The sequence below is a fragment of the Sus scrofa genome, chromosome 8, assembly GCF_000003025.6.
Source record: "Sus scrofa isolate TJ Tabasco breed Duroc chromosome 8, Sscrofa11.1, whole genome shotgun sequence".
Taxonomy (NCBI): Eukaryota; Metazoa; Chordata; class Mammalia; order Artiodactyla; family Suidae; genus Sus; species Sus scrofa.
In genome coordinates this window covers 47,784,561-47,804,400 of record NC_010450.4, presented here as the reverse complement: position 1 = coordinate 47,804,400, position 19,840 = coordinate 47,784,561, and the positions used below count along the sequence as shown (strand labels likewise).

Here is a 19,840-nt window from a genome sequence, read left to right as displayed (position 1 = left end):
TCTGGTTAATGCTTTCCTTCTTTGAACTAAAGCACCTTATTCACCTTAAATGAAAAAAAAATCCACATAAATGGCTCTTCTTCAGTCTGTTATATACTAGATTGTTACATGGAGTCAGAGAATCCACTTCTTAGAACTGGAAGCTACCAGGGAAACTGACAATTCAGGTTCCAGACTAGGAAATGAGGCCAGGAGGAGTTATGTTCCTTGTAGGAGACACACACTGAAGGACAAGGTCCGTGTGAGAACGCAGGGTGCCAGGGTCTCTGCTCCAGCTTATGGGGCCCTTCGAAAGGGCACGCCAACTTAGCCAGGATCACCACCGACACCTCTGAATCCAAAACACATGCAGTCTTCCTGAGTGAAGACATACAGGCCATAATTTTTTTTTAATGCAGTTGCGGCATATGGAAGTTCCAGGCTAGGGGCCAAATAAGAGCTACAGCTGCCACAGCCACAGTAATGCAGGATCCTTAATCCACCGAGCAAGGCCAGGAACTGAACCCACATCCTCATGGATACTGGTTGGATTCATTTCCACTCTGCCGCCAGCCAACAGGAACTCCACACAGGCCACATTCTGACACAGTTTTCTGGCTGTGTGCATTCATAAACTGGGTCGCAACAGGACCTCAACTATGCAGCAAGCAGAGACTCTACTGAGGCAGGAGCATCGATGGCTTGCAGCCTGGTGGACCCGGGGTTCACTCATTGGGAGCTAGGTCGCCAGGTGCTAGCACTACCCCATCGCCATTTCTGCAGGGGCAGGCTGCTGAAGGAAGGACCAGACCTGTCCATACACAGTGAGACCTCTGGTTCTGTCCCTTTGGGGTCTGGACCTTCCCTTAGATGAGTGTCCAGACCCCCACGCACTAGCCAGCTTCAAGTCTGACCACAGCAGAGCAATAGCAGACCCAGTGCTGCCCACCAAAAGGTAGGTTTACTAGTCATCACGCTGCCATCAAAAGCCCTGGTTTCCCACTATTTCTCAGATATATGACTTGGGTCTGGACAACCTCCAGATAATGACAAATGTGTTACTTGAGTACTTTAAATATAACCCAAGATTCAAAAAAATCCTGGGGATTTTGCTCTGAGTAGCATTGGGGTTTACTGCCATTTACCTAAAGCATCCCTCAAATGTTCTAACATTCTAAGAACTGTAAAACTTTTTATTCCTCAACTCCCGAGAACCAGATGGACTCAGCTCTTGACTGCCTTGAATGGGAATCCACTCCCCACGAAGAAACTGGCCCCAAGAAGCAGTGCGACAATCCAGCTTGGGCTGGTGACAGTGAATCCCGGAGCAGGTATCTTTCTGCCCAGACATGAGAGCAAAGACCTCCAGAAATTTGGTCTCCAGAGGACAAAAGCCATTGATTAGAAACTGACATAAAAGACACACTAGGGTGACCACACAGTTTAATGTCCAGAGCATACTGATGGGAGGCTGTCCAGGGAGACAGCAGTGTAACTGCTCTGACACATACCCACTTCCCACCTGTACCCTGGACAAGCCTCCATGACCCCAAGTTTGCACACCTGTGAAATGGGCTAACAGTGCTCATGCTAGGGCCCCAGTGGGGACGACGTAAGACATGAATATTAGTTTTCCTTGTTTGCGCTATTAGAAGCAATCACAGCAGGAAGTGTCTGTTAGGCGGTGATGAATATTACTTGCTGCTGGGGACTTAAGATTCTTGCTCCATTGGATCTTAGCTTCCGTATGGAAGGAAGGAGTTGCTAAAATGACTAAGAGGGAATTCCCATTGTAGCTCAGTGGTAATGAACCTGACTAGTTTTCATGAGGAGGAGGGTTCAATCCCTGACCTCACACCAGTGGGTTAAGGATCTGGCCTTGCCATGAGCTGCAGTGTAGGTCACAGACATGGCTCAGATCTGGCATTGCTATGGCTGTGGCTGTGGTGCAGGCTGGCAGCTGCAGCTCTGATTCTACCCATAGCCTGGGAACTTCCATATGCCACATGTTCAGCCCTAAAAAAAAAAAAATTACTAACAGCTGCCAATCCCCCACCAATCCTAATTCTCCTGGGATCCATGGATCTTGCCACCACTCATCTACTTCCCCCGTTGGGTTTGCCAAACGTTGACAGTTTACCTGAATTCTCCCAGAGCTTCCATCAGACGGCTGACATAAAACTGGACACGGAGACCTGACTCAGCTATCTTCCTGCAGGAGATCATGGCCTTTATGGAAGAGAAAACAAGCCACATGATGCTTGGAGAGGAAATTCCTTTGTAAGCATCCCCTGGGCTTTAGTAACCAGAGACAAGGTTATAACCCACATTCAAGGTAGCAATGACTGAAGTCACCGGGAAGCACCTGACATCCAATGTCATGTGCTAGGGAGCGATCTAGCTCTGCTGCAGATTTCTGTTCCCTGGGGAAGGGGCCTGGGGCAGAGAGGCCTCATCACCTTTAAGGCCCCATGTGACAAGGGACTGCCTCTTTTTTTTTTTTTTACTTTTTTGTTTTTTAGGGCTGAGCCCATGGCATATGGAAGTTTCCAGACTGGTGGTCAAATTGGAGCTGTAGCTGCTGGCCTACACCACAGCCAGAATAATGCCAGATCAAGCCATGTCTGCGAGTTACACCATAGTTCACAGCAATGAGGGGTCCTTAACCCACTGAGTGAGGCCAGGAATCAAACCCATGTCCTCATGGATCCTAATCTGGTTTGCTACTGCTGAGCCATGATGGGAACTCTCTACATCTCTTTTTTTTTTAATGGTCACACCCATGGCATATGGAAGTTCCCAGGCTGGGGATGGAATCCGAGCTTTAGCTGCCAGCCTACACCACAGCTGCAGCAATGCTGGATTCTTAATCCACTGCGCTGGGCCATGGGATCAAACCTGCACCTCAGCAGCAACCTGAGCCACTGCAGAGGCAATCCTGGATCCTTAACCTGTTTGCACCATAGCGGGAGCTCGGGGACTGTGTTCTTAGTACCTTTTCAATTGCACTCTTCAGCCTGTTCAAGTGAGATTCAAATAGGGGGAAATGAGAAAAAAAGAAGTCCTGGAAATTCCTCTGCGCTTCTTCCTTTTCGCACAGGCAGAAGATGATGCTGATGGCAATCTTCTTCCTCCGAACTATGGCAGGGTTGGAACTGCAGGTTTCCTCAGCCAAGCTGAATGTCTCATCAGTTGACCTGGAAGAAGAAGGCGGTTGAGAAGCCGTCCACGGCCGTGAACCACGCTCTAGGTGAACCTTATGGCTGGGGCAGCACTCAGACGGCTGATCAGGACATGAGTCCTGACCAATGCATATCTACTTTTCTGGAATTCTCTGCCACATGGTGTTATCCTCACATGAAGAGAGACTTAAGCAGAAACTGAAAGTGCTTTGAGACTCAGACCTTTCTCCGTGGACTACTTTATAGCAGGTCGGCGGTATTTGGGAAGGGGTGTGAAACATCTGTTTGCTCAAAGTACAGGCCCTGTGTTTTGGTTGACAGATACCGATGGATAAGAACAGCTGGGAGAAATGACCCTCCATGGGAATCTGTGTGACCTGGTGTCACTTTTGGACATTCCTAGCAGCTGAGGCTTACTTTCCCAAGGTCATTAATACCACTAGCTGAAGTTACTTCCATAAATACTCAGATTAGGAGTTCCTGTTGTGGCTCAGTGGTAATGAATCTGACTAGTATCTATGAGGACTTGGGTTCAATCCCTGGCCTCACTCAGTGGGTTAAGGATCCGGCACTGCCATGAGCTGTGGTGTAGGCTGGCAGCTGTAGCTGGGATTCCACCCCTAGCCTGGGAACTTCCATATGCCACACGTATGGCCCTAAAAAGAAAAAACATATATAAATGCTCAGATTAAGCCACATAACTGAAGGGAACCCCTCTCCTCCCCCACCCCCCTTCTCCCCGAAGCAGAAAGACCATCTCTCTCCTGGTATAGTCAGAGCCTCAACTTCAGATTCTGGAGTTCCTGTTGTTGCTCAGTCGTTTAAGAACCCAACATTGTGTCTGTGAAGATACAGGTTCGATCCCTGGCCTCTCTCAGTGGGTTGAGAACCCGGCATTGCCGCAAGCTGCAGTGTAAGTCATCAATGCTCCTCAGATCTGGCGTTGCTGTGGCTGTGGTATAGGCTAAAGCTGCAGCTCCAATTCCACCCCTAGCCTGGAACTTCCAAATGCTGCATGTGCAGCCCTAAAACAAAACAAAACAACTTCGGATTCTTTTCAGAGACTCTGCTTCTAGGGTAAGAGAATCAAGAAGCCAATAAATGCAGAACAGGCATTCAATCTGTCTTAAGGGGTCAGCCTCGCAAATATGACCCAAGTCATGTCTCTTCTTTAACTACTCTGAAAAACCAGCAAAATGACCCCTTAGGCACTAACAGAAGAGTGAATTCTTTTTAAAAATATTTTGTTCTTTTTCTACAAAGACACTAAAGCAAAGACCATAACACTGTAAAGGGAAGCACCTCGCCCAGCCCGTTTTAGGTATGCAATGTTCCTTCCTGTCGACTCCACCATTTAGCTCCTCTGTCTGCCAAGTGGGGGAGGGCACAGCCTCCTCCACGTCCTGTGCTACGAACTTCTGCTGGCAGAACTCCAGCCTCCTTCTTGGTCTTAAATTTCTCATTCAGTGCACAGTTCCCAGTCTATAACCGTCCTGTGATTTCAAACACACCCATGTTTTTAAAATATACGTTAAGGCAGGATTTTTATGGCTGGGAGAGTTATCCTGGCCAAAAACAAGCTATCTTGTTTTTAAAGGAAAGGAGACAGACATCTTGTTCCAACCTCAGTGGGAGAGGTCACTGTTGCTCTCAACATCAAGCAGATGGAGACGTAGGTGTGGCTGAGAAACCAATAAAAGACCTTGCTGATAGACACATCACAGGAAGGACACAAATCCGAGAGGCTCTTGTAAAGGCTCCTCATTAAAATAAACCAGCAACAGGAGTTCCTGTCATGGCTCAGCGGGAACATACCCGACTAGTATCCATGAGGACGTGGGTTCGATCCCTGGCCTTCCTCAGTGAGTTAAGGGTCTGACGTTGTTGTGAGCTGTGGTGTAGGTTGCAGACAGGGCTTGGATTCCATGTTGCTGTGGCTGTGGTGCAGGTCTGCAGCTACAGCTCCAATTCAACCTGTGGCCTGGGAACTTCCATATGACATGGGTGTGGCCCTAAAAAGAAAATAAACAAACCAGCAATTGTTTTCTCTAAGAAATTCCTGTGTCCTCTCACAAAATCAAATACCTCGGAATACACCTGACCAAGGAGGTAAAGGACCTATACGCTGAGAACTATAAAACTTTAATCAAAGAAATCAAAGAAGATGTAAAGAAATGGAAAGATATTCCATGTTCCTGGATTGGGAAAATCAATATTGTAAAAATGGCCATACTACCCAAAGCAATCTACAGATTCAATGCAATCCCTATCAAATTACCCATGACATTTTTCACAGAACTAGAACAAACAATCCAAACATTTATATGGAACAACAAAAGACCCAGAATCGCCAAAGCAATCCTGAGAAACAAAAACCAAGCAGGAGGCATAACTCTCCCAGACTTCAAGAAATACTACAAAGCCACAGTCATCAAAACAGTGTGGTACTGGTACCAAAACAGACAGACAGACCAATGGAACAGAATCGAGAATCCGGAAATAAACCCTGACACCTATGGTCAATTAATCTTTGACAAGGGAGGCAAGAACATCAAATGGGAAAAGGAAAGTCTATTCAGCAAGCATTGCTGGGAAACCTGGACAGCCGCATGCAAAGCAATGAAACTAGAACACACCCTCACACCATGCACAAAAATAAACTCCAAATGGCTGAAAGACTTAAATATAAGACAGGACACCATCAAACTCCTAGAAGAAAACATAGGCAAAACACTCTCTGACATCAACATTATGAATATTTTCTCAGGTCAGTCTCCCAAAGCAATAGAAATTAGAGCAAAAATAAACCCATGGGACCTCATCAAACTGAAAAGCTTTTGCACAGCAAAGGAAACCCAAAAGAAAACAAAAAGACAACTTACAGAATGGGAGAAAACAGTTTCAAATGATGCAACCGACAAGTGCTTAATCTCTAGAATATATAAGCAACTTATACAACTCAACAGCAAAAAAGCCAATCAATCAATGGAAAAATGGGCAAAAGACCTGAATAGACATTTCTCCAAAGAAGATATACAGATGGCCAACAAACACATGAAAAAATGCTCAACATCGCTGATTATAAGAGAAATGCAAATCAAAACTACCATGAGATACCACCTCACACCAGTCAGAATGGCCATCATTAATAAATCCACAAATAACAAGTGCTGGAGGGGCTGTGGAGAAAAGGGAAACCTCCTGCACTGCTGGTGGGAATGTAAACTGGTACAGCCACTATGGAGAACAGTTTGGAGATACCTTAGAAATCTATACATAGAACTTCCATATGACCCTGCAATCCCACTCTTGGGCATCTATCCGGACAAAGCTCTACTTAAAAGAGACACATGCACCCGCATGTTCATTGCAGCACTATTCACAATAGCCAGGACATGGAAACAATCCAAATGTCCATCGACAGATGATTGGATTCGGAAGATGTGGTATCTATACACAATGGAATACTACTCGGCCATAAAAAAGGATGACATAATGCCATTTGCAGCAACATGGATGGAACTAGAGAATCTCATCCTGAGTGAAATGAGCCAGAAAGACAAAGACAAATACCATATGATATCACTTATAACTGGAATCTAATATCCAGCACAAATGAACATCTCCTCAGAAAAGAAAATCATGGACTTGGAGAAGAGATTTGTGGCTGCCTGATGGGAGGGGGAGGGAGTGGGAGGGATCAGGAGCTTGGGCTTATCAGACACAACTTGGAATAGATTTACAAGGAGATCCTGCTGAATAGCATTGAGAACTATGTCTAGATACTCATGTTGCAACAGAAGAAAGGGTGGGGGAAAAACTGTAATTGTAATGTATATATGTAAGGATAACCTGACCCCCTCGCTGTACAGTGGGAAAAAAAAATATATATATATATATTATTAAAAAAAAAAAAAAAGAAATTCCTGTGTCCTAACCAGTTGCTCATAAAAAAGAAAATCTCCAGGAGCTCTTTCAATTTTACTGAATTTCTACAATGCCCCTCACCTTTCCCAAAGTACCTGTCCTACAACTTTGTTTTTTCTGTAAAGGAAATTCTGAGCTTATGTTACACAATGCTTTCTTGCTACCCTTCGTTGTCTGTTATTTCCTATTTATCTTCCCCTTCCAATGTAAAATGACAATATCGGTACACTGGTCTTTGGCCGGTGTGGTCCTTAATAATCAAGTCACAGCGACTGCTGGGCCCTCAGCATCCTCTCCCCACACAGTGACCAACTCCACTCACAGGGCAGATGGTGCCCCCTATTGATTTTCTGAAAAACATCCTCAGTTGAATAGCGTGAACAGCTCTTACTACACTATAGACATCTCTGCTAAATTCTGAAGCAACTGAGCCTCATCCACTCTATGGTCTTGGATTGACCAGGAAACTGGAACAAGTCAGGTCATGTGGTATTTGTAAATATACTTCCAAAATCAATCTACAATGAAAGGATGTCTTTAGAATGTTGCAAAAAAATTAAGTAGGCACCTAAATACCTTGTCATATCTTTACCCTCCAGGCACTGGGGAAGAAAACAGGCCATTTTGCAAATGTGGAAACTGAGGCACAGTGATTAATCAACCTGCTTCAGAACAGAAAGCTTATCAGTGACCAAGGCAGTCAGAACCCAGGTTCCTATCTACTAGTCTAGGCTCATTTCTTGGATACTGGGAATGGCCAGGAGCTCTGTTCCCATGTCTGATCCGTCTGCTGGGGTTCTCCACCCTCAGAGGCATCACTCAGCTGGAATACCAAGGCAAGAGGCTGGGAGCAACCACACCAGCTGGTAGGTCTACAAATCAACAGAAGACCATACTACACCCAGAATTCTTCTTTTTTAAAAATATCGAATGGAGTTTTGTTGACACTTAAGAGTAAGCATTTACCTGCATTATAAGTACTTCGAGATCTGTGATTATTTAGGCAAGAATGGTAACTAAGTGGATCTCAGGGACCAGTGACTGATCACTGGACTGCTCAGTCTAACTGGTTATATCCACTCTGAACATTTGCCGAGTCTGTGCCTGATCCCAGAACAAGTGACATCACATTTTTATAGGTCAGAGAACATCTCATCATTTTACAATTCAAGTCAACAGCTCCCTGAGACATTATACCTGCTTCCTCAGGGTTTCTACAGCCCCACTAAGGGGGCAATGTCGGCAGCTTTTCTCACCCCAGGCAGTAGTTCTGCACCAGCTGTAAACCCCCGCACCCCCAACTCCTCACCCATCACCCAGCAGGAGCCCCAGGCACAGATGTCAGCGTGCAACCTACCCTGATGGACTGAGAAGACCCTCCCTGGTCACCCCGATCTCTCTTAGGAGTTAAGTCTTTGACTGCAGTGATTTTCTCTCAAGCCAGAAGCAGTCATATTTTTGGTACCGACTGTGCTCCCGTCTGATCCCCACCTACACACCCACCAGAAGGAGAAAGGGGCTGCCACCCCTGGAAACCAGGGGTCTTCACAGCTCAGGGAAGGGGTCCATCCAGGGTGCGGGACAGGATGGAGTCTAGGGCAGCCCCCGGCCTGTGCTTGTCCCACCCCATCCTGGGGACTGCTCTCGAAGGGCCCAGGCTCGGTGTCCTGTTCTGTAGGTGCTATCTTGACTCTCAATAGTTTCACCTATAACTGAGAGGAGCAGGTCTTCATTGAGATGCGCTCCCTGGGGTGCTGGGAGCCTTGGAAGCAGGGGTCCAGCAGGCTGAGGTGTTCTACTCACCCTGGCCCGTTCTGTTAGTCCCACCTCTCCCTGGAAGGTTCCCCAACCCCCAAGACCTTCAACAGGGGTGCCTCCCTCCCCTGGGCCCCACTCTATGCCTTGCTGAGTGTGTGTCACTTAACATCTTGATACTGCTATGTATGTGAGCTTCTTAAATCTAGCCGTCTTTACTCCTCACAGATCCCCGCACATGACAATCACCACTCAATCCCCTGTCAACTTTCTTCCACGTGGATTTTTTTTTTTTTTTTTTTTTTTTGCCACTGAGTCACGATGGGAGCTCACCAAGTGGCTTTTGTTTGTTTGTTTGTTTGTTTTTGTCTTTTCTAGGGCTGCACCCGTGGCATATGGAGGTTCCCAGGCTAGGGGTCTAATCAGAGCTGTAGCCACTGGCCTATGCCACAGCCACAGCAACACAGGATCCAAGCCGCATCTGCGACCTACACCACAGCTCACAGCAGCGCCAGATACTTAACCCATTGAGAGAGGCCAGGGACCTGCAACCTCATGGTTCCTTAACCACTGAGCCATGATAGGAACTCCCCCAAGTGGATTTTTATAGATACAACCTATCATAATTCCTTTTTAAGTTTTTGGGTTGTAGGAAGAAAAAGTTGGAAGTTACTGATATTACATCATAATAAGCCAAAAATGCACATTTTGCAACAGAACTAAATTTATATCAAAAAACCAACTAAGAAGTTCCCTGGTGGGTCAGAAAGTTAAGGACCCAGTGTTGTTACTGCAGTGGCTCAAGTGACTGCTGGCATGGGTTTGATCCCTGGCCTGGAAACCTCCGCATGGCCATGAGCTGGGCCAAATAAAATAAAATAAATTTAAAAAATAAAAACCATCTGAAAATGAAGGCAGGAAATATTTTATTTTATTTTATTTTTTTTAAACAAAGGAAATTTTTTTTAAATTTTTTTTTTTTTCCCACTGTACAGCAAGGGGGTCAGGTTATCCTTACATGTATACATTACAATTACAGTTTTTCCCCCACCCTTTCTTCTGTTGCAACATGAGTATCTAGACATAGTTCTCAATGCTATTCAGCAGGATCTCCTTGTAAATCTATTCAAAGTTGTGTCTGATAAGCCCAAGCTCCCGATCCCTCCCATTCCCATATTTTAATGCCATCTCAAGTCTTAATCAGATTCAGGACTATTTAGTTTAAGAATTTAAGTTTTAGAAAAAAAAAAAAAAAGAGAGAGTATGTTACAATCCTTGCATTCATACATTTCCAAAGGCCACACTGGCATCACAGTAAGCCACGGAAAAGGTCTACCCCAGCCTTGTAACTTACAAAAGCTCCATCAGGAAGGGAACCAGTGAAAAGGGAGCACACTCCCTTTAACACCACACCTCCCCAGATATTCCCAGTGTCTTCCAAAGAACCTCTAACTTGTAGACTTCTGTGCTAAGCTGAAGCTGAGCTGCAAGTCTCAGCCCTCTCCCAGCACCAGCAGCTGAGCGCAGCCCCTGCCAGCATCGCCATGCTGCCCACACCCCCACCCTCCTCACCAAACTGCCCCCCGCTCACCTCCGGGGAAAGATGCCATTCTCCAAGCTTGTTGTCTGGCTCCGAAGCCAGCGGCGCTGATAACTGCTAGACGAGGACGTGGAGGAACTTGGAGATGGGAAAGGTGGGATCAGAAGGCTGCTTAGGGAGGCTGCAGGGAGAAAATTAGAAAGTTGAGAGTTGCATCTGATGAATCCTAAAAATCACAAGCCAAGTAATCTAACCGTTCTGGTTCTAACAGTTACCCCTGCAGGTGGGGCTAGTTTCTCCAAGATCTCTGAGCCACAACGAAAACATCCTTTAAAAGAGGGAACACATCGGGAGTTTCCTGGTGGCTCAGTGGGTTAAGGATCTGGCATTGACACTGCTGTGGCTCTGTGGTTTGATCTTTGGCTTGGACACTTGCGCATGCCTCAGGCGTGGCCAAAATGGGGGGGGGGCAAATCAAAGGGAATAGGGATTACAGACATGGCAAGTGACATCAGTGATCAAGCCTCACATTACAAACGCAAGCAATTATTTATCACTCATCAGTGTGTAGATTGCAGATTTCTGAGAAAATGGTCCACATGACTACTGAGTTGCTGCCTCGTCACTGATGCCGTGCACAGAGTTTACTCATGATTCCACTCTTGACCACTTCATCACTCTGTATTTTGAGGTGAAATCTAGGCAGAAAAGCAGTTCCTCTAGACAGTACCCTCTCTCCCACCCCCTTCCCCAAATACACGGCATTTATGCCGTCCCCCAGCCCCCACCACTCCCTTGGCTGTGGAAAAGCAACTTCTAGTCCTCGATATCTTTTCTGCCTGGGTTACTTACTGGCCTCTGCCCTCTCTCTGCTTCCTCCTGCCACATAATGTCAGTGTGAGTGACACACAGCCCAGACAGGTCCCTGTCAGGGCAGGTGAAGGGCTTCCTTCACACTCCAGCTGCCTGGCAGGGGTCTAGTTTGGAGGAACGGAGGGAGGGGGCAGGCTTTTCTCCTTTGACGACTTCCCAGTGCCAAGGAGTCCAGACACAAGCATGACTCAGTGAAATGGAGAAAGAAATGGAATGTCACAGGTGGCTGGTCAACATTTTCAGAAGCAAATCCCAGGGCAAAGGATGCTGATAGCAGAAAACACAGTGTACTATGCTCATGGACATCACTTGCAAGGCAGTTTCTCCATAGGAACCATCATATTTTTCTTATACTATTATAGGCTGATGGAAATAAGCAGAGTCTCTGATGTGAGTTCTGAAATCCTGCCAGAGTTGCCCGGCTCCCACTCAAGGGTCTCCGCTGTGCCAGGCATAAGGTCAGGGAACTTGACTGGCTGCAAGGCTGTGATACTGATGATCAGGCTGCCTCTGTCCACTCGGAGGTGCTGGGGGTGCTACGAGACGCTTCTCTTCTGACCCAGTCAACAGGCAGGGGAAGTGTGTTTGGTGATCTTGCTTATCTTTGATCCCTGGGGCCCAAGACAGTTCCTGGGACACAACAGATGACTAATAAATGCCTGCTGAATGTACGGTACTTCTGCACAGAGATGGGAAGATGAGGCTGGCCTGGTTTCAGCCTTGAGGCTGGACTTAAACCTCCCAAATCAAATCCCCATTTCAAATATCAGCGAGTAGGTAATTTTACTGAGAATTTGGAAAGGTGATAGAAGAGATTTTTCCCTCACATAATATTACTGAATAAAATCCCAATTAAATGTGTCTGCCCCATCCCCAAGTTTTCAAAGTCCCCTTAAGATCCAGAAGATCCTAGTCCCTGTTTCTAGATCTTCAGGGTTCCCAGTCTCTCTACGTCTTAGGCTGACGAAAGCAGCTTCTTTCTGGCAGCTGGAGGACACCATTGAGGGGCGTGCTTATATTTTAGGTGCTTTTTCCTTGTCACAGAAGCAAGGGAGGACCCTGAGGCCCACTTTCTTCTGGAAGTTGTATTGCTGCCTAATTCGGTTTAGTAAACAGAGTAAGAGCCAGGCTCTCATTTGAATCCCAGCTCTGGGAGGTTCCTGCTATGTGCAACAGGTTAAGGATCTGGTATTGTCTCTGGGGTGGGGCAGATTTGATTCCCAGCCGGGTGCAGTGGGTTAAGGATCTAGTGCTGTTGCAGCCATGGCTCATATTCAATTCCTGGCCTGGGAACTTCCTGGCTGGGATACTGGGCAGTTTACTTAACCTGTCAGCTTTCTCACCCATAAAATGTGGATGAGACATCTCAGTATTTTTCACGAGAGCTGCAATCTACTAATGGGTCATGAATTGTCTAGTGGATCGAAACCTCTATTTTTAAGAAGTAGTGGGATGCATCATTTGAAACTATTTTCTCCCATTCTGTAAGTTGTCTTTTTGTTTTCTTTTGGGTTTCCTTTGCTGTGCAAAAGCTTTTCAGTTTGATGAGGTCCCATGGGTTTATTTTTGCTCTAATTTCTATTGCTTTGGGAGACTGACCTGAGAAAATATTCATAATGTTGATGTCAGAGAGTGTTTTGCCTATGTTTTCTTCTAGGAGTTTGATGGTGTCCTGTCTTATATTTAAGTCTTTCAGCCATTTGGAGTTTATTTTTGTGCATGGTGTGAGGGTGTGTTCTAGTTTCATTGCTTTGCATGCAGCTGTCCAGGTTTCCCAGCAATGCTTGCTGAATAGACTTTCTTTTTCCCATTATATGTTCTTGCTTCCCTTGTCAAAGATTAATTGACCATAGGTGTCAGGGTTTATTTCCGGATTCTCTATTCTGTTCCATTGGTCTGTCTGTCTGTTTTGGTACCAGTACCACACTGTTTTGATGACTGTGGCTTTGTAGTATTTCTTGAAGTCTGGGAGAGTTATGCCTCCTGCTTGGTTTTTGTTTCTCAGGATTGCTTTGGCGATTCTGGGACTTTTGTTGTTCCATATAAATGTTTGGATTGTTTGTTCTAGTTCTGTGAAAAATGTCATGGGTAATTTGATAGGGATTGCATTGAATCTGTAGATTGCTTGATCTCTAGAATATATAAGCAACTTATACAACTCAACAGCAAAAAAGCCAATCAATCAATGGAAAAATGGGCAAAAGACCTGAATAGACATTTCTCCAAAGAAGATATACAGATGGCCAACAAACACATGAAAAAATGCTCAACATCGCTGATTATAAGAGAAATGCAAATCAAAACTACCATGAGATACCACCTCACACCAGTCAGAATGGCCATCATTAATAAATCCACAAATAACAAGTGCTGGAGGGGCTGTGGAGAAAAGGGAAACCTCCTGCACTGCTGGTGGGAATGTAAACTGGTACAGCCACTATGGAGAACAGTTTGGAGATACCTTAGAAATCTATACATAGAACTTCCATATGACCCTGCAATCCCACTCTTGGGCATCTATCCGGACAAAGCTCTACTTAAAAGAGACACATGCACCCGCATGTTCATTGCAGCACTATTCACAATAGCCAGGACATGGAAACAATCCAAATGTCCATCGACAGATGATTGGATTCGGAAGATGTGGTATCTATACACAATGGAATACTACTCGGCCATAAAAAAGGATGACATAATGCCATTTGCAGCAACATGGATGGAACTAGAGCATCTCACACTGAGTGAAATGAGCCAGAAAGACAAAGACAAATACCATATGATATCACTTATAACTGGAATCTAATATCCAGCACAAATGAACATCTCCTCAGAAAAGAAAATCATGGACTTGGAGAAAAGACTTGTGGTTGCCTGATGGGAGGGGGAGGGAGTGGGAGGGATCAGGAGCTTGGGCTTATCAGACACAACTTCGAATAGATTTATAAGGAGATCCTGCTGAATAGCATTGAGAACTATGTCTAGATACTCATGTTGCAACAGAAGAAAGGGTGGGGGAAAAACTGTAATTGTAATGTACACATCTAAGGATAACCTGACCCCCTTGCTGTACACTGGGAAAAAAAAAAAAAAAAAAAAAAGTCACCAAGAAAAAGTCTGAAAAAAAAAAAAAAAGAAGTAGTGGGAAAGAAAACAGAGTAGATTGCAGTGTTAATATTAATTGGTGACACTTTTGTTGGTGGTACAGAAAGCTCTTCGTTACTGGATCATGATGTGAAATGCGGTAGTGTGGGCTGCAGACAGAAGGAAACTGAAACCACTGACCTGTTCCACATGGCTCCTGTGAGAATTAAACTAGTCGATATGTGTAAGACACTTAGCCTAGTGCCCTGCACAGTAAACGTTACCTATTCACTCTCTCTGATAACTCTTGAAAAAGGCGGGCTAAGTAAGACATTCCAGAGGGAAAAATGGTCATTAATTCTGACTAGCTAATTATGAAAACAACTTAGACCTTGTAATGGAGACTTGAAAAGGAAAGGCAAAAAACTAAAATAATAAAGACCTAAGAGGGATATTCCTTTTATCCTCCTTCTAAAATGCTGAATAACAGGAGCTCCCTGGTGGCCTAGTAGGTTAAGGATCCGGCGTTGTCACTGCAATGGTTCAGGTCATGGCTGTGGTGCAGGGTTCAGTTCCTGGCCTGGGAACCTCCACATGCGTGAGCACGGCCAAAAAAAAAAAAAAAAAAAAAGAATGCTGAATAACATGGCAGACACATGAGATATAAGCTAAGGGGCTGGTTTAGTGCTTTCTAGCATTTCCTCAAAAATACTTTAGGATCACACACTTAGGTTTTTATGTAAAAGTACTATGTATATGTCATAAATCTACAACTCTCAAACACAAGAGCAGAGTCTAATTTGGACTTGGAAACTACTGTCATTTTCACAAGAAGAGGGTGGACTCACTTGCCATTTAGTGCGTGACTGTTGGCTGGGCCAGGGTCCGAAAGGCAGAGCAGCCTGGAGCCATGCTAGGGCTGGTCTCTACTGGCACAGGAGTGTGATCACAAACAGAGCTTCGTGGCTCTGCCTGGCCATTTTCCTACCTTTGCTGTGGGGACTGAAGAGCTCCTGCGTGTTACATTGGAAGGGGTACCAGCCCATACTGTGCCCCTCCACCACGTCAGCTCTGTGAGCTAGTAAAGACATTCTCCAGTTGATGCCTCAGTCGTAATAAATGTGAGACATTTAGTTAAATTATTCATAGACTCAGTTTTGCCATTAAAAGTGCTATGTCTAACACAATATTTTTAGTATCACTTTTCTTTTTAGAATACTTTTATAATTAAAACACATGTTACTACACACAGATTACAAAGACTTTTGGAGTTTTGCACATTAATGAGAAAATAATGAGGGAGGGCTCTTTAACAAACATTTATTCCTGCAGAAATTAACAGTGAGAAAAAAGTAAGTCAAAAGACTTAAAACTGCTGATTCAAAGGCTCTTCTTGGTCTGGATCATTCAAGTTCATGATAAATATTTAACTTCCTCTGGAAATATATTTGCTATTCTGAGAGTTTACTAGAAGCACGGTACTGATGATTTGATGACAGGATCTCGATTTGAAGAAATCATGCCCTGAAGCTCAAATCAAAGCCATTCCTTCAACACATGTTTCCTGAGCACCTAGTAAGAGACTAGCACCACCAAGGCCTGGGATGGAAAGTTAACACGTAGAGACATCTCTGCCCTTAAGAAGCTCAGACATTCATGCAATAAACAAGATGATTTCAGACTATGATAAGTTCTGCCTTTAAGAAGCTCACACACTCATGCAATAAATAAACAAGATGATTTCAGATTGTGATAAGGTCACATAATTTTCTTTAGGCAACTAGAGCAAAGGTTTATGGCAGTGGTAGAGGTAGATTCTCTCACTGGCAGTCAGAGAACATCATCATGAAAATGAGACACCTCAACTAAGACTTATATGCCAGAGAGAGGCTGCCATGGGAAGGGCAGGCAGTGGTCTGCACGGAACTATATCTATCAATAACTCTTTCAAAAATCTACGTGTGCTTCTCCTTGTATCTACGTGGGACAAATCCCCCATTCAAATATCCATTGTGCATCTCTCATATGCCACGCAGGATCCAGGCCACTGGGGACAGGACATTCAGCGTGACAGAGTGGGTAGTTCTCTGCCCCCATGGAGCTCACCTTCCAAGAGAGAAGAAGAAACACACGAAAAACTCCAGGGAATTATAAGATATCCACAGAGTGTGGCGAGTCACAAGGAACAACCTCAACGGTGGAAAAGGAAGTGCAGAGGTCAAGCGCTCAGGAGCTGTTTCTTTAAGGGGAAGAATTTTTGAGGTTGGGGTGCTGATGCTACTGGAAAATGGGATCATGAGATCGAAGATGCAGCTGCACCTCTGGGGCAGTGCAAGAGCAGGCCTGGAGCCAAGGTTCTGGGCAAGGATGAACCCTGCCCAGAGTAGCAGGCTCAGATCTGCCAAACAGCTTTCATTCACAAGGTGACACTTGGTGGGGAAGGACACTGCACAGAGCCCCTACTCTTCCACCTCCTCTGCTTGGAAAGACAGGTCTATATGTATCCAGAAAAGCTCCACCAAAAGAAAATAGGTTAATGTGCTGGCGCCCCTACTTCCTCCCCAGGCTCAGCTTGCACACTCTTCCCTCCCCACATCTGGCTGCCTTCTCTTCCTGTTACACAACAGTCTTTCTATTCTCTATGCACGAATCTGCAAGGCCTGCTCTGGCTGCCCCCAGGCCCAACAGCTCTTTGCTCTAGTCTTCATGAAGCCAGCCCAGCTGTTGTGGGCACTCAAGTCAGTGGAAATTTCATCTTGGAGAGGACTTCTTCAAGCACCTTGGTGGTGATGAGCTCTTGTCTACATTTTATTGTCTATTTTCTGTGTCTCCTTTGCTGAGAAGAAACTCCATGAGGACATCAGGGATCGTGTCTATTTGATCACTGATTTATCTCCACTGCCTATAAAAACATCTAGAATATAAAATGCTCAAGAAATGTTGCTGCAAGAAGAATGAGCAAATGATTATGTGAAAGATAGCAATGCCTGTCTCGATCGGTACATATGACGGAAACTAAGCGTTAGAAAACAAATTTCCAGAGAGTTCCAAGCTTGATTTTGTAAAAAGTTTCCTGTGGTCAAAGCTGTATACAGTGTTTGAATTTTCTCTCCTCCCCCCTCTTCATTAAATAAAGGTCTTTTTTCTATTTGGAGGTGACGATGGTGGTGGTGGTGATGGTGGTGGTAGTGGTGTTGGGGGGTATTGGTGGTGATGCTAGTGGTGGTGGTGATGCTAGTGGTGGTGATAATGGTGATAATAATGGTGGTGTTGATAATGGTAGTGGTAGTGTTGGTGATAATGGTGGTGCTGGTGATGATTGTGGTGGTGGTGATAATGGTGGTGTTGGTGATGGTGGTGGTGATGGTGGTGACAGTGATGATGCTGGTAGTGGTAGTGGTGATAGTGATGTAGCCTCACCTCTCTGAGCCGTGAATCTTTCCCTTTCCCATGTGTGTCTGTGTGTATATGTGTATGTGTGGTGTCATCAGATTTAATACCAAAACTACACAGTGGCCAACACTCTACCCTATGTGAACCCCATGACAACATGTGCTCTTATCCTGAAGGTTCACTGTAAAACAGTGGCAGGAACATGTCTGAACACACACATTAGGAGTTCTCCTTGAACTATCTTACCACTTTTAAGAGCCCAGGAAATGCAGTGGCCCACAGAATGGTGACACTGTTTTTCCTGTCCATGCTTTGATTATTCCGGAGAGGAAGAGACTCTGCACCTGAGTTAAGGTGATGGAGGACAAGTCTAAGTGACTCTGGTCCCAGCCCTGGCCCTCAGAACCTTACCCTTCCCATGTACCCAGGCTGACAAATGTAGCCCCTGCCCCCATCCAAGGTCCTGTTTCTGAATTCCAGCTGACTGCTCACAGCTGGAGAACTTCTGGGTACTTGTGAGACTGTGTTGATGTAGGTCTCCTCAGACTGGCCTCCGGCTGCCCCAGCCAATGTCACCATCCTCTGCTTGTTTTCTCAGATCAGAAACTGGACAGTTAGCCTTTTCCCTTTCTGTCCCACATCCTGTGTCCCATCAGTCACTGAGCCCCACCAACAGCACCCCCCCAGCTCGGCTTGAACTCACCCTCTTCATTCCCATTGCCTACTGGAACGTTTCTAAGGACAACAACTCCAATAACCACTCAAAAAATAATTTATCTTCCTGATTCATATATGCACAGAGGATACGCTCAAAATCTCCAAAAGAGAGTCAGAGATGATCTCCCTTTATACCTGTCCAGACACATTCTGTGAACACACATTTCTACCTTTCTGCATGGAGCGAGATCTTGTATATTCCTTTTGTTCTTGAAACATAAATGACAGTCTACTGTAACACACACACTGTGGATAAACCTTCCTTTTTTCGCTTAAAAATACATCCAAGAGAATTTTTTTTTTTTTTTTGGTTTTTTTTGGTTTTTTCGAGCCACACCTGTGGCATATGGAAGTTCCCAGGCTAGGGGTCAAATCAGAGGTACAGCTACCGGCCTAAATCACAGACACAACGATGCAGGATCCGAGACGAGTCTGTGACCTACACCACAGCTCACAGCAATGCCGGATCCTTAACCCACTGAGCAAGGCCAAGGATCAAACCCACATCCTCATGGACACCAGTTGGGTTTGTTGCCTCTGAGCCACAATGGGAGCTCCCTCATCAAAGAGAACTTTTCTAATTTAGGGCCTGCCAGGCTGCCGCAGCCCTTTTAACTGCCACCTTCTTCTCCCGTGTAGGGCATGGGATGTGGCCCCCACCAGGCCCTTGTGACCACTGAGATACCTCTAATCTTCTGCTCAAACTGTGGCTTCCAGTTCTTATCCTCCACAATGACACAGAAAAATGCTTCTCAGACATGTCCTAAGTAAAACTCTATGGATAGGAACCTCAAATTTATACATGTATTTCTTTCTTGACTTCCTTAATACAAAAATTCAGGGAGTTCCTGTCGTGGCTCAGTGGTTGGTGAACCCAACTAGCATTCATGAGGATGCGGGTTCTATCTCTGGCCTCGCTCAGTGGGTTAAGGATCCGGCATTGCTGTGAGTTGTGGTGTAGGTTGCATATACGGCTTGGATCCCGAGTTGCTGTGGCTGTGGCATAGGTCGGTGGCTGCAGCTCTGATTCGACCCCTAGCCTGGGAACCTCCATATGCCACTGGTGCGGCCCTAAAAGACAAAAAGACAAAAAAAAAAAAAAAATTCAGGAAATAAGGCAAAGACCTTTGAGTAAACTTTTGAGCAATACTGTTATGTAAAAAACATTGTGAACTTGTTAGCTAGTCTGATACTTTACTGAGGAAGTGTCTTTTTAAAAACAGATGGGTAGATAGTCTTTCTAACCCATTAAGCCAGTCAATAAGCTGGATATTATCTGTGTTTTTTGGCCACACTTGCAGCATGAGGAAATCCTGGGCCAGGGATCAAACCTGAGCCACAGCAGCAAAAACACCAGATCCTTAACCTGCTGAGCCACCAGGGAACTCTTAAG

The 19,840-nt window shown here is 45.2% G+C and overlaps 1 protein-coding gene across 7 annotated transcripts in view; it reads right to left on the bottom strand.

Annotated features, from left to right (window-relative positions):
* FNIP2 (folliculin interacting protein 2) overlaps positions 1 to 19,840 on the bottom strand; it is a 135,665-nt gene that overhangs the window by 34,141 nt on the left and 81,684 nt on the right. For all 7 annotated transcript variants that reach the window (XR_002346652.1, XM_021101299.1, XM_021101300.1 and 4 more), the window contains 3 exons: positions 10,435 to 10,564; positions 2,975 to 3,176; positions 2,120 to 2,208 (listed from right to left, as the gene is read on the bottom strand). Coding sequence is in view for 6 of the 7 variants with exons in the window: in XM_021101299.1 (XP_020956958.1) it covers positions 2,120 to 2,208; positions 2,975 to 3,176; positions 10,435 to 10,564 (421 nt within the window). In the remaining variant the exon portion in view is untranslated. The remainder of the gene's footprint in view (positions 1 to 2,119; positions 2,209 to 2,974; positions 3,177 to 10,434; positions 10,565 to 19,840) is intronic.